The 12,905-nt window shown below is 50.7% G+C and overlaps 6 protein-coding genes across 6 annotated transcripts; 3 read left to right on the forward strand and 3 right to left on the reverse strand.

Annotated features, from left to right (window-relative positions):
• Nucleotides 1-168: 168 nt before the first annotated feature.
• PFICI_07885 (uncharacterized protein) lies at nucleotides 169-1,013 on the forward strand (the record flags this gene model as incomplete). The annotated part of the gene is made up of 2 exons (XM_007836466.1): nucleotides 169-306; nucleotides 378-1,013. 2 exons carry the CDS (start codon nucleotides 169-171, stop codon nucleotides 1,011-1,013), a joined length of 774 nt encoding a protein of 257 aa, XP_007834657.1.
• Nucleotides 1,014-1,624: 611 nt separating this feature from the next.
• Nucleotides 1,625-1,999, reverse strand: PFICI_07886 (uncharacterized protein; the record flags this gene model as incomplete). Its single annotated transcript, XM_007836467.1, has 3 exons — nucleotides 1,625-1,692; nucleotides 1,780-1,915; nucleotides 1,997-1,999. The coding sequence occupies 3 exons, from the start codon at nucleotides 1,997-1,999 to the stop codon at nucleotides 1,625-1,627; spliced, it is 207 nt and encodes a 68-aa protein (XP_007834658.1).
• A 787-nt stretch (nucleotides 2,000-2,786) lies between these two features.
• PFICI_07887 (uncharacterized protein) lies at nucleotides 2,787-3,200 on the forward strand (the record flags this gene model as incomplete). The annotated part of the gene is made up of 2 exons (XM_007836468.1): nucleotides 2,787-3,042; nucleotides 3,130-3,200. 2 exons carry the CDS (start codon nucleotides 2,787-2,789, stop codon nucleotides 3,198-3,200), a joined length of 327 nt encoding a protein of 108 aa, XP_007834659.1.
• Nucleotides 3,201-3,963: 763 nt separating this feature from the next.
• On the reverse strand, nucleotides 3,964-5,963 carry PFICI_07888 (uncharacterized protein; the record flags this gene model as incomplete). The annotated part of the gene is made up of 2 exons (XM_007836469.1): nucleotides 3,964-4,661; nucleotides 4,727-5,963. The coding sequence occupies 2 exons, from the start codon at nucleotides 5,961-5,963 to the stop codon at nucleotides 3,964-3,966; spliced, it is 1,935 nt and encodes a 644-aa protein (XP_007834660.1).
• A 1,036-nt stretch (nucleotides 5,964-6,999) lies between these two features.
• PFICI_07889 (Protein yop-1) lies at nucleotides 7,000-7,742 on the reverse strand (the record flags this gene model as incomplete). The annotated part of the gene is made up of 4 exons (XM_007836470.1): nucleotides 7,000-7,120; nucleotides 7,182-7,303; nucleotides 7,376-7,591; nucleotides 7,692-7,742. 4 exons carry the CDS (start codon nucleotides 7,740-7,742, stop codon nucleotides 7,000-7,002), a joined length of 510 nt encoding a protein of 169 aa, XP_007834661.1.
• Nucleotides 7,743-10,239: 2,497 nt separating this feature from the next.
• Nucleotides 10,240-12,756, forward strand: PFICI_07890 (uncharacterized protein; the record flags this gene model as incomplete). The annotated part of the gene is made up of 2 exons (XM_007836471.1): nucleotides 10,240-11,177; nucleotides 11,244-12,756. The coding sequence occupies 2 exons, from the start codon at nucleotides 10,240-10,242 to the stop codon at nucleotides 12,754-12,756; spliced, it is 2,451 nt and encodes an 816-aa protein (XP_007834662.1).
• Between the last annotated feature and the right edge of the window lie 149 nt (nucleotides 12,757-12,905).

The following is a 12,905-nucleotide window of genomic DNA, read 5'->3' on the forward strand; positions in this document are numbered from 1 at the left end:
TCTAGGACACCGCCAAAATTTCCCCAAATTCTGCCACGAATTGTAGGATGAAGCTTTAGAAGTTGCGACAGGGAAAAATCCCCAACCCCACATTGGACGTTTAGATTCGTACTTTTCAATCCAATTGACAGCTTCAGAGATTCAAACTGCCTCTAAGAATCTCCAAAAATGGGCGCCGACAAGGATGAAAAGCGCATCAAGAAGTTGCGCGATCGCGCCGAGCAACTCGAGTCGCAAGCTCGTGAATTGATGAAGGAAGCCGAGCTGGCCAGAACCCAACTGGCAGCTCTAGAAGCAGCAAAAGACGTAAGTGCCAATGACACTCGATAAGTAACAAAGCCCTCGACTCACAGATTGTTGACATTGATTCGTTGTAGAAGGCTGTTGCCGAGACCACGGCCGATGAGGACAGTGACGCCGAGGACGACAAAAAGGCAAGCAGCAAAAAGGACAAGAAGTCAAAAAAGGAAAAGAAAGAAAAGAAAAAGAGCAAAAAGTCCAAGTCTGAGGGTGTCAGTGACGACAAGGACGCCGAAGAAGAGTCGGCTGCTGTTTTGGATAAAAAGGCCGAAAAGAAGCGCAAGCGAGACCGCAAAGCCGAAGCTGACGAGGAGGACAAGGATGGTTTCAACGACAAGTCTGTAGAGAAGAAGTCCAAGAAGAGCAAAAAGTCGAAAAAGTCCGACGACGTTGCCGTCGAGCCCGAATCCGAAACCCCCAAGAAGAAGAAGACCAAGGCATCCCCCGAAGACGCACCAGCAACGAGCACAAAGCAGCCGTCGTCTGAAGACGCGGGAACTTGGAACGTACAGGCCCTGGGCGGCGGCAGCGCACGCCAGGACAAGTTCATGAGACTGTTGGGCGGTAAAAAGGCCGGCAACGCCGCTACCGGCTCCAATGTCTACGGCTCCTCGAGACAGGACATCAACCACATGCAAGACGCACTTGAGCGACAATACGAGGCGGGTATGAACCGCAAGGATATTGGTGGCAAGAGAGGTCTCGGTGCTTGAAAAGGACAGGGAACGCGAGGGGATCGTGTGTACTACCTATACATTGTTGCATGCATAGTTCTACAGGAACTCTGGAGTTCATGGATGGCGCATCGGAAAAAGTCAAGATACCAGCGAACTACTTTTTTTTTGTTCTTGCACCTTTGAAATCAAAAAGAAATATATACATTTGAAGTGGACCAAATCTCCTATGCCATCCAAACTTGCGCCAATGTGTGAACTGAAAAAGGAATTGTTATTGTTGCAATTACTGGGAGCTGTGCGCTCAAAACTCAAAATTTCCCCATGATGCCCGACATCGTGATGCTGTTGCTATGCTTTTACAGGCAGAGGAAAAGATGCCCCCCGAGTCAGGCATGATGTTGATGCCACCTCACTCAATCGGAACGGCCTTTTCATCTTTCCCAGCGTCTGGCGCAAGCCGGGTTTCGCCATTGTGCTCTCTATAGCTTTTTGCCCCCTTTGATGATTCGATGCTGCCTGCCCATATATGATTGACCAAGCCTCTCTTTCTCTTCTTTCAAGATGGCGACTTGTTTTCTTCTCCTCTTACAGGTGCACCGGCGTGCCGTCCCATGTTCGTTTGTTTGTTCTTTATACCTTTTCCCCCTTTATCGCCAGAAGATGCGCTGCAGGACCTCGAAGAAGACGCCGCCAAAGACCACAAAGCCGAGGAGTACTGGAAAGTGATATGGTTAGCGGAACGTCCACGTCAAATTGAAGTGAGATTGGCTGAAAAGGTGCAGAACGAGGAAAAAGAACTCACTCAGCCAGATGGGCGAGATGGTCGCCTTTTGCACCTCCTTGGACCGTGCCTGTCTGTCGGCCTCTGACTTGCCACGGCGGGCGTCCTGGTCCTTGACGAACTTGGCGTTCGCGCGTCTCTGCTGAGGTGTCTGGGCCTGTAGTTGGGGGGATCATTCAAGGTCAGCAAACAATGGTCGTCGTCCGAGTGTGTGTTTAAAGGGTAGAGAGAGACGCACCATTGTGAATTTGTTATATATCGAGTGTGAGGAAAGATTGGATATATGTGATTGCAAGAGCTGCAAGAAAAGGGCCTCTTGAAAGATTTGTGGTGAAATCTACAAAGTCTTGTTGTTGCAAGATCGATCTGCGGCAGGAGAGCTTCAAGTAGGGGATCCGGGGTTAAGTCGCGAAACGTGGTGACTTATATGCTGTCTGCCTCTGTCTTCGAACGGCTTCGCAAGTCTTCGAATTGAACAAGATAGTGGACAGATCTGCCAGTGTACTATAATGTAAGAGTCACGGAAAGAGAAAAGGATTGTGCAATGAGGTTGTATATAGCTTTTCGCATACGTAGACTTTGGGGAGAATAGTTGAAATCTGTCCCGGACGCGAATATGGCCACATTTGGAAAGCCCCCCCAAAGGGGTCTTGGACTTGGGGGACCTCTTGGCTGCTGGCCGCAATTAACACCACCCACCACTAGCTAATGTAGCGCAAGGGTAGCGGAATTTGGGGTTCAAGACAGGGGGGGGGGGTCTTTGGCCCAGCTGTCCGCTTTTCACCATACCGTTGAACTGGGAGTTCCTCGCGGGTAGGCTTACCGAGCCCGCCGATCACTGCGTTCCTCCACAGGAAGCCCGAAGCTTTAATTGCACCAGCCACAGGGCGCGAGCTTTCCGTCCAATCGCGCGCGGCAGATAGAGAGCGAGCTCAATTAGATCCTTGAGAAGCTCTGATATTCACATTTCGACAAGCACAAAACTACGGCTCGACGAGAACCCCAAAGACATACCAACAACAATAATCATGAGGCAATCGATGCTGCGCGTCCTCGCTCGAGCACAGGGAACCGCTCCCAGGTGCTCCCCTCGCCGTCTCTACTCGTCGTCGTCGTCGTCCGAGGAAGCAGCCAAGCTTCGTCCATCGCAGCAGCGGCCGAGCTTCTGGCAGACCTTTAGCCGGCCCATCTTCAAGGTCGCCCTCATGGCTATTTTCACATATCAGCTCGTCTACTATGGCTGGATGAAGCTCGAGACGGACGAGATCAGGGCCGACGCCGCTGGTAAGTTCCTACCCCATCATATACGTTCGACAGGGAACCCACCCCCCAAAAAGTTACGCCAGACTGACTTTTTGCGAATTTGTGTAGCCACCATTGCGGATCTGGAGAAGAGGATAGAATCGCTCGAACAATCCAAGGCTGAAAAGGGAAAGAAATGATCAACGACTCGGCAAATGGGAACTTCTATCCCTTTGATCGAGAGAAGCAGAAAAGGATCTTGCTACAATTGCGCAAAATGCCGTCTCACACACACTCTCTCTCCCCAAGTCATACCCCATTCCAGGAAACCCGTGATCGAACTCGGCAGTACATCTCTCGAGCAAAATTGCAAATGGACACGAAGCCCGCGGCGCCCATGTTACATGCACTGGATGGACTGAGGGATGAGTGCGTCCGGGGCTTCGTGAGAGGATGATTTGACAGGTGCAGACAGGCGCACACGCCAAGGTGTAGACATTCATGCACAGAGTTGCCAAAAAAGCAACGCATACCCATCCTGCGTCGCGAGAACACCAAAAATCACGAAACAAAGCACGAGGATGACCCGCTACGAGTCGACTGTAGCTCTTCGCTCAACGGAGCGCGGTAGTCATTACTATCTCGAAACAGTCGTGACGTGTTCAAAAGTGTGGTATATAAGCAATATCAAACGCCTCTGCCGAGCAGGCCGTTATCATGAGAAAAATTCTAGCTTGAGTCTATAGCTGTCTTCCCTGCTTTCTATCAGAGAATTCTCAGCATCCCCAATGACTATCAACCCGTAAACTCCCAACGCCAGCTCTGACATGAACCTCGTTTCCCTTTCCAAAAATGTGATGCTGCTCTCTCCCACATCGGTTATAAATTATACCGTGAATGTTTTAAAGATGGTAGGGGGCTGGAACTGCCTCAATAATGGTGGCAGTAATTCCCGGTAGCTGGTCATAGCCACAGCATTGCGAAAGCAACACATCCGAATAACGCAGCTGATGATATCGTCACAGACATTTGTGCCGCCGATACGTAATGAGCTGACCCTGGGAAGTTGCAAGTCACGGCGCTGGAAGAGCTATTGACCTCTCTCCGGCCATAACTTGTATTGAAGCCCATGTTCCCCGGGGTCGGGCACCCAAAGCCAAGCGCGGCTGGACAGCTCTGTACGAGTGTATAGCAAAGGTCTTCGCAGGGTAGAACTTCCTTGTAGGGACCGGGCTCGATTTCGTCGTCGATTCTTGCTAATCGAGAAGAATTATAAGCAACAGCATTGCCATAAATTTGCTTCAAGGATTGATCCACGGGAGAACTGCCGTCAGAGTTTGTAGCCATGATGTTGCGCATCTGAAGGAAATCATCTGTTTTGGAAAAGTCCTCGCAACGTGGGATAGACACAGAGCAGACCCAGTTCTTGTACGCATCTCTGCAGTCATCACAGGTCTTGGCCAGCGAGTACTTTGAAGTGTTGTCTGCATCGCACTGGATCTGAGCCAAGGCCTTTTCAAAGTTGTCGTACATCTCCTTGGCATAGCTGTCGTAAAACTCCTTGAGGTCGTCGACTTTGTTACTGTATTTTGAACTGCTAGGGACAGAATACGCTGTTTGGTCGCAAAAGGTGAGGTTGGAAATAACCTGACATGTGCTGCCTGTGCAAAATGTGAGAAAGGCTGCTCAGAGTGTCCATGGTCCAGTTTCTTTTTTGGGTACTTACTTGACTTGGTGTCGAATTCTGTCTGGCGAAAGACAACACCGCCGCCTCCAGCAACATTATCATCCCTCTTGTTCAAGGAGCCAGTCGTCCCTGGCTCCTGGACCAATATAGCTTCGTATATGGAACTCTTATTCAATCCGGTGATGAAGAATTCCTGCTTTGTAGAATTGCCTTGACCCCTTCTGGTCAAGCCTGTCGACATCAAGGCAGTTGTTGATTGGCTGCCACCAATCTCGGCGTATTCCTTGAGACCGCAGTATGACCTCTTAACACCAACTACTGTTGCATCGTTCTGCGAATAGGCAAACATTGTATATGGCGCTGTGGTGAGCTCCGTATCAGAGCTATTGGTCAAGTTGCCGGTCCTGAGCAAGGCAGCGCCTGAATCACTGTCAACCCACACCAGGTCGGGCTCCGTGTCGGCATCGTATGAATGGTAAGACTGGTCGACTGAAGCTGCAACATCGACATTGTAGAGAGATGAGGTGAACCAGTCAGATACATTCGGGGCAGTAATTGTAAAGTAAACGTCTTCGGAGAAAGTCATGTTATACATGACGGCGCCTTCATCGAATACAAGCACTTCTTGGTTGTCGGGCGGCGCGGCTGGTCCCGGTGAGTCGTTGTCGCTCGACGTTGAAACGTACAAGGTGAGTTGCGGAGGGTCCATGAAAGTCTGATTTGCCGCGGGCCTGTCGGGTTGCATACAGGTATTTGCAGATATCCAAAGAGTCTTGGTTGGCGTTGCTCGTCGCTCGATTTCAGACAGGTCAGTGACATTCTGCTCATCCTCTGCCACAAACATTTCTGTATCCTGCGGATCTTCCTGCCTCTTCCGTAGCTCGAATGCCTCTGAACTGTCTATTTCTCTGCTAGAGAGCGAAGCGATCTCAAAGACAAACCTAACCGACGACCCTTGGTCCAGGTTCTGGTTGCTCTTGACGTTATTCGTTAAGCTCGTGACTCCCGAAGGCGCGCGCCCAATGACACTCCGATCGAACAGCGGAAAGTCTGGCTCGTACATCTCGCTTCTCAAATCAAGCGACTCTGCGGTGGCCTGCTCCATATCCTCGGCCAGCGCCCACACGTCCATTGCATCGCCGCGTGCGCCATGCTCGGACAGGATCTCAGCGGCGAGGGCGAATTGCGGCGAAAAGAGGAAAAGGTAGACGACGAGCAAGAGGAACGATGCTGCCAGCGACGCAGCCAGGCGCGATTGCAGAGGACTGAGCTGCATCTCTATTGTTGTAATAATGCGACCGCCCCGAGGGGCAGTCAAGTTGCGGACGAGGGTGAGTGGAAACGATGAGGGCGGGCGGGCAAATGGCGTGGATTTATAATTAGAAGCGAGTGAGGTCGTAGCTCATCTTCGATCGGGGGTCGCGTGTGTCTTTTTTCCCACCTCTTCGTTGTTCTCTTGACTTTCCGATTTCTCTCGCCCAAGTAATTGTATTCCTTCTCCTTGGGGTCGTCGGTGGTTGAAAGATGGAAGGGAAAGTGTTTCAAATCACCTGTCGGGTTTCATACTGCGGCAGCATCTATCTTAGCACCTTAGCAGTACGCTGATCTCCCGCCAAGAGCGCTGGAGAGTCGCGGCAGCACCGCCACGCTACGTTAGGCCAGGCACACCCACTTTTGACAGTCGCTCCAGGACGGCATTTCTTACACTGCCACCATCTACACGTGTGCAACCTTGCAAGCTCAATTCGTATTCCCTCGATGCCGCCCTGAAATGCATCAACCCCTTGGGTATTGTGAAATCATGAATGCGCATTGGCATTGATAATATGATTCCGTCAGACTACATCTTGTCTAATGCTATCACAGTCTTAAACGAGCAAAATATTTGACAGCGAATCATTCAGCATGGTATGATTGAACATTGGAAAAGTATCAACGCAACAGATGATGCACATTCGGCACCAAGGTCCGATAGAATAGGATTTTTCGAGATTGTTCTCATTAAATGTCGTTCATCGTAGGAAACTAGGAAAATGTTTACAGTAGCGTTTCTCTATTTGACCTTGAAAGACACCCGCGCGGCCCTATACTCCTCCCTTTGACCAATAAAAGTCCCAAAGCTTGGTTCGTTCTATTCAGTGGCAATTCTACCGACGTAGGCATTCATGACTCTGTCGTAACTATCGTCAAATCGCCGTGTCGGCGAAGCAATTTGTTTACATGTGCGACCGGCACCGTATCATATATATATGGCTTGTCTCGTGGTGATACAGGTGCAGAGCAGCAACAGCGCTTCAGCAAAGAAGCACTGCTTACTCGCTCTTACCGATCGAGTCGGCCTTGGCGCGCAGGTTGGCGGCAGTGGAGCCGGACTGCGAGAAGTAGCGGCCAAAGGCGGGCTGGATGAAAGATCGGAAGACGAGCTGAGCACCACTAGCAAGTACAGTTAGTGAAGGCTGTCAAACGTTGAAAGTTTCTTGAGGAGATATCTTACCTGAAGGCGGGCAGGCTCAGCCACAGAAGGAAGACAAACTTGAAGGTAAAGTAAAAGGGGAACCAGTAGACAACGTTCACCAGAGACTCAATAACGGTGAAGAAGGCAAAAACGACCCAGTACTAGAGGCGAAGATGTTAGCAGCGAAATAAATCAAGAAACTGACATGGTAAGCCGCGAGGAGCTGAACGTACAGTGAGCCATTGGGTGTCGTCAACCTTGCTAGCGGTGAACAGAGCTTGGAGAGAGTAGTAGCCAGGGATGACGAAGCCCGCAACGTTGGTCAGGAGCTGGCCTCCCAGGTTGAAGACGATGAAAAAGAAGTACAAGGTGACGAGACCAATGACGGCGTAAACCTTGGGGACGGAGGTCTGCTTCTCAAGGTTATTGAGAGCAGGGTACTTGGAAAGCTATAGACGTCTCTTGATTAGCCTGACTGACTCCTCTCGGGGAGGGACGGACATGCGACGACCCCAAAAGCGAGGCCACGGGTTGATGATGGCGACATACCTCCTTGTCGAGCTGAGTGACGTATTGCTGAACACGATCCTGGGCAGACATCTTGGCTATGAGCAAATAGCGAGTTTGATGATGGTTTGTGTTGTTTTGGTTGAAGCGGAAGTTCGAGGTCGATACGGACAATGGTGCACGAGGGTGGGGGAGTTGTTGGTGATGTCAAGCTGGCAATGTTAGGGTTAGCTGCTGGACGGGCCACCTGTCTTCCGCAGGTAATCCAGGCATGATGCCGGAAGTGGGCTGGAAGCTTAACGTACTGGGTTACGACGGTGGTCAGTGTTGCGAAAAGTGGTGCAAATGCTGTGTTTCGAAGCCTGAAGCTCTCACGAGAAAACAAAGCTAATACCTATTTCTTCTGTTGCGACAGGTGTGGAAGAGGAGGAATCAGGAGAATTTCAGGAGAGCTCAGGAGCCGATGATGACACTGCATACATAGTATGACTTCACCCACCCCCCGTGCTTGACTGGCACTGACGAAGCCCGGCAGACTGTCCGCTCAAGACGAATGACGACTGGTGGGTGTCCACAATCCGGCTGATGCTCCTACTGCAACGCACCGGCAGCTGGTACATGATTCACATGCAACATCAACGTGCGAACGTATGTACTTGCATACATGACCAATAAGTGGGACGGGATTCTCCAGAAGTGACAGCGTACATACCTAAAAATTCTCCTGTGATCTGATACATGACAGAATTGTAGCCAGCACGGCAATATCTAGGATAATTAGAAGATCTTAAATTTTGAGCTTGAGCATCTGCTCTTGCTACCCGCTATTTTCCATCAGCTCTTTATTTATGGTATGATGGGTGTAAAGTCCATACAACAAGTGATGGCATATCTAATGTGTAGTGCTACAGTAAGGAATGGAGCTACCTAGGCCAGATAAGTACAGTATTTTGTATTATCTATCCAGAGAGGTTTGTCTCATCCCGGCGCTCTGGACTAAAGAAGGAGCTGTTGTAATCAACCGATGCGCATTTTTACCAATGACTGGAAAGACTGTTGCAAATGGGCTCAGATCAATGATGCATCCAATACTACGTGACTCGACAACTACTATAAAAACATGCAAAATAATACATGCCAGTCAATTTGCCAACTGCCAAAGTCATGGGACCTGTTGGTCGTTTTCACTATGGTCGTGCCAGCAAGATATCCGGTCGGTCCGTCGGTGGTGGGTATGTGTGATAGGTAGCGTCCGCTAGAACGGAGGAAGGATGCGACAGAAAAAAAAAATTTAAATAAATAAAAAAAGTCCGCAATCCACCAAAGACGGCATCATACTCTGTAGAGACAATAAAGTGAGATGATGCAAGTTCATGCAGCTTGCCCTGGGTCCTCCTCGTCAGTGTCCTTCGAGAGCTGTGCGTGCTCTCACTTGCCTGGGATCGGGCAAAGGCGCATAATACTTCGTTTCCAAGTGTTGCATAAATACTATGTACAATGTATTGTTGTGGCATTACTGCATTGAGCGAAGCGAACCAAACTTGGCATGGGCCGCCAGCCACACAGGAGCGAGATGCCAGGTGCCCCGCTTTCGCGAAGAGTCTTGACACGCTGGGAAGCTCGTGTATCTGGTGTATATTGACACAACAAATAAATCAAGGGTTCGTGCACAGGTATACTAACAGACTCAAAATAATGCCCAAGGCTTCGAGTATAGCATCTTGTAAATGGTCTCTATGAGCGCCGATGCTTTCTCGTGCGCGCCAATGAAGATTGCAATTTTCTTGCTAAAGAATTTTGACTCGTCGCCGCAGAGACAAATTGCAACGTCTTATTGCGGTACTTTGCTGTGGTTCTGGCATCGACAAGCTTGTGCCGCATCTGGCGCACCCTGGACGACCAATCACAGCAGCGCATTGCCCAGCCGCCTGTCTTGACTCAAGCCCAAGGCCCCCAGCCCGGATTTTGGTGTCGGGGCAACCAAAGCTTTCGTTTACTTGTCGTCGCCTTGTGTTTTCTCCATTCTCTGCAAACCAGAACCGCAATGTGCACTTTTGGACTGGACCCAACTCATCGCGACCAACTCCTCCCACCACCAAACAACCCCACGTCCACTTATTGAGTAGATCATTCGAGCATTCATTTACTACGTATCTGATCTTCTTGATTTGCAATAGTTGCTATTTACTTTCTTTCGCTCCCTCTTCTCCGCCCCATCATCATCATCCCCCATCCTTGCTTTTCCGCTTTCCCACCGACGACCCGACACGGCCCCCGGCCGAAGCGCCCAGCGGGCAGCCCACCCAGTCTGTGTTTACGGTTTGAATAGCGCCGAGGGCAACATTTCCTCAAGACAGACATCCAGATTGGCAAACACGGCAGAGACCCATCAGAGACCATGGACTCAGGTACGACAACTCCTTGCCCGGTTCCTGTCTCTACTGCACCTGTTTACCTGGCGAATTGCATCTCTTGATACCACTCTTACCACCGCGACGTGGTTTTATTTTTTCTTTTCTTTTCTTCCTCTTGCTTCGTCTTTGCTGACCGTAATACACAAATAGAGTCCCAGCCTCCTGAGGCCGGCGCAATGCCTGCGCAAAATCATCAGTTACACCCGAGGACCAGAGCGCCTTCGAGAGCTTCGACAGCTTCGATGCACAGCACTGCCACCCAGCAAAACATCGATCAAGGCTTTGCTCCACACCACGGTCCTTTTCAGACGGAACAATGGAACGCCAACGCCCATGCTCAAGCACACGCCCAGGCTCAAGCGCATGCACATGCACATGGCCACAGTCACGCCCCGTCGAGGGATATGGCTTTGCAGGGCCACCATTTGCCTGGTGACGATATGCTACTACGACCCGGATCGCAGATGCATCCAGCCCAGTCGTTCTCCATGGACTCGAGCATGCAGTCATCCATAGGTCACCATATGCCGTATGGACAACACGGTCTGTCAAATCCAGGACTTTCGGCAGATTCCTTTGGCGCAAGTACTAGTTTTGCCGATGACAGCCAGATGATGGATCGGGATGACAATGGCGACGGAGACTCGTTGAACATGGGCAACGCCAAGTCCTCGAACAAGACGAGCGCCAACAATGAGCACGAGATGCGTGCCTTGTTTAGAGCCAACAAGCACCGTAACCTGGCGGATGTCGCCCAGGAGCTGCATGGGAACGAAAGGGGCCCCAACTCGGAACGTACACGACAGGTCTTTGCCATGCTATGGATCAATCAGGTGTGCTCCGGCGGAAAGGGTTCGGTGCCTAGGGGTCGTGTATACGCAAACTATGCTTCGAGATGCGCCACCGAAAGGACGACTGTGTTGAATCCTGCTAGCTTTGGTAAATTGGTTCGAGTACTCTTCCCTGGCCTGAAGACACGCAGACTCGGAGTCCGTGGAGAATCAAAATACCACTATGTGAACTTCAATCTGGCAGATGAGGTCCCGGAGAGCCAGGAGCCTTCCCAAGGAGTCGTGTCGTATCAGGACTCTGGCAGCTTTGCCCAAGATGCTCCGTATGTTTTCATTTGCAACGCTTCCATTCAAAGGGTGAAAGTGCACAGCTCTAATAGTTTTAGCAGGTTCTCAAAGTCGCAGTCGCCTTCTCACAACGCGCAAAAGGCTGCTGCTCTTCCTTCGCCCGAGCTTCCTACTCAGCCTGACGCACCGGCTCTCTCAAGGTCGAATGACAACAGAGCACACAGTTTTTATAATTCACCAGACTTTTCCAGCATTGACCAAGTCCAGTCTACAACGTCAAAGACCATGCTGCGCCTAGCATTCACGCCTCTACCGGCCGACGCGTTCTCGGACGTGCTCGTCTTGCCTCAGATCAAGCCTTTTCTACCTGAAGGCACTGATCCAGACGCAGCAATGTCCCTGACAGCACTGTATCGCAGCCACTGCACATCCCTTGTTGAGTGTATCCGTTATTGCAGAGAAAAGACATTTTTTCATCTGTACACTTCCTTCCAAGGCACTCTTACCATGCCGGTGCAAAAGCTCTTCTCGAGTCCTGGTGTGGCACTGTGGATTGAACAGTGCGACTTTGTCTTGTACCAAAGGATGATGCAAATCATCTCCAACCTTACCTTGCAGGTCGTCCCGAAGCCAGTCCTAGATACCTTTCGCAATATCTCCGAGAGGCTCGTGCTTCACATTCGCGAATCGTTCCAGGGCCAACCGAGACATGTGGTGCAGGCAAAGGAAGCCCCAGCCAGCATCTTCGCTGCTCTTTTGGACCGAGCTCTCCGTGTTAACTTGACGGCTCACGCAGCAGCAAACATGTTATCGAACCCAGCCAATCGCGACCAAATGTACATTGACTGGATCACAATGGTTAGGATTCGCAAGGTTGCGGAAGTCGTACCGACTCGCGGCATGGATGACCTTGTAATGTTATTGCTGACCGAGATCCGCGACCTCCTGGACCCTCAGAACGTCCCCTGGGATATAGAGTGCCAGACTCTGTATGCTGACGTGGCCACGAGGAGTGGCAGAGTATCACAGACCGAGAACCTTGGCGGCGAAAGTGGCCAGAACATACTCGATCGATGGGTCAACTTTCTCCAGGCACTTCAGAAGAAATTTCCCTACGCTCTCGCAGAGGATGTGGTATCGTGTGTTCAAGGTGTGGGAACTGCTGTTATGCGCGACATCACCATCAACCAGGGTAAGAGCTTCGGATCTTGGTGGGTGACCAAATGCTGGATCGATGAGATGATATGCTTTTTGGGCGAGCAGGGCGGCTTCATGCAGCTCAAATCCTCGATTCCCAAGGCAACGAACCTCCCGTCACGATCCGCCCAAGTCCCAAGCAGACACACTTCGCACAACCTGAATAGAAACCAGAGCAACAATGACAACACCAATAATGCATCTAAGCCCGCCCCACCTCAAGCGAATCGCGCGCCATTCCCACCTCAATTGGACAATCATACGCGCGACTCTCTGGGACTATCAGGCAACCCCGACGACAGCGGGATCGGAATGCGCACACCAGAGGAAGAGCTCCCGCTGGACAAGTTTGATTATCCTCAAAATCACAGTCATGAATTGCAAGAGCTGGGCCTAGAAGCCGAGTTTGGCCAATAGTTTTGACAGCTCTAACCCAGCAGAAGTCAATTCATGCCAGTATCCTCACCGATTGTCTATACTATATATGGGCAATTTGACCTTTTGTGGAAGTCGTTAGATCTCCTCGTCCCAAACCGACAGGGCTATCTAGGAACGACTTGACACGA

This window comes from Pestalotiopsis fici (assembly GCF_000516985.1).
Source record: "Pestalotiopsis fici W106-1 unplaced genomic scaffold PFICI_Scf_5, whole genome shotgun sequence".
NCBI classification, from domain to species: Eukaryota; Fungi; Ascomycota; class Sordariomycetes; order Amphisphaeriales; family Sporocadaceae; genus Pestalotiopsis; species Pestalotiopsis fici.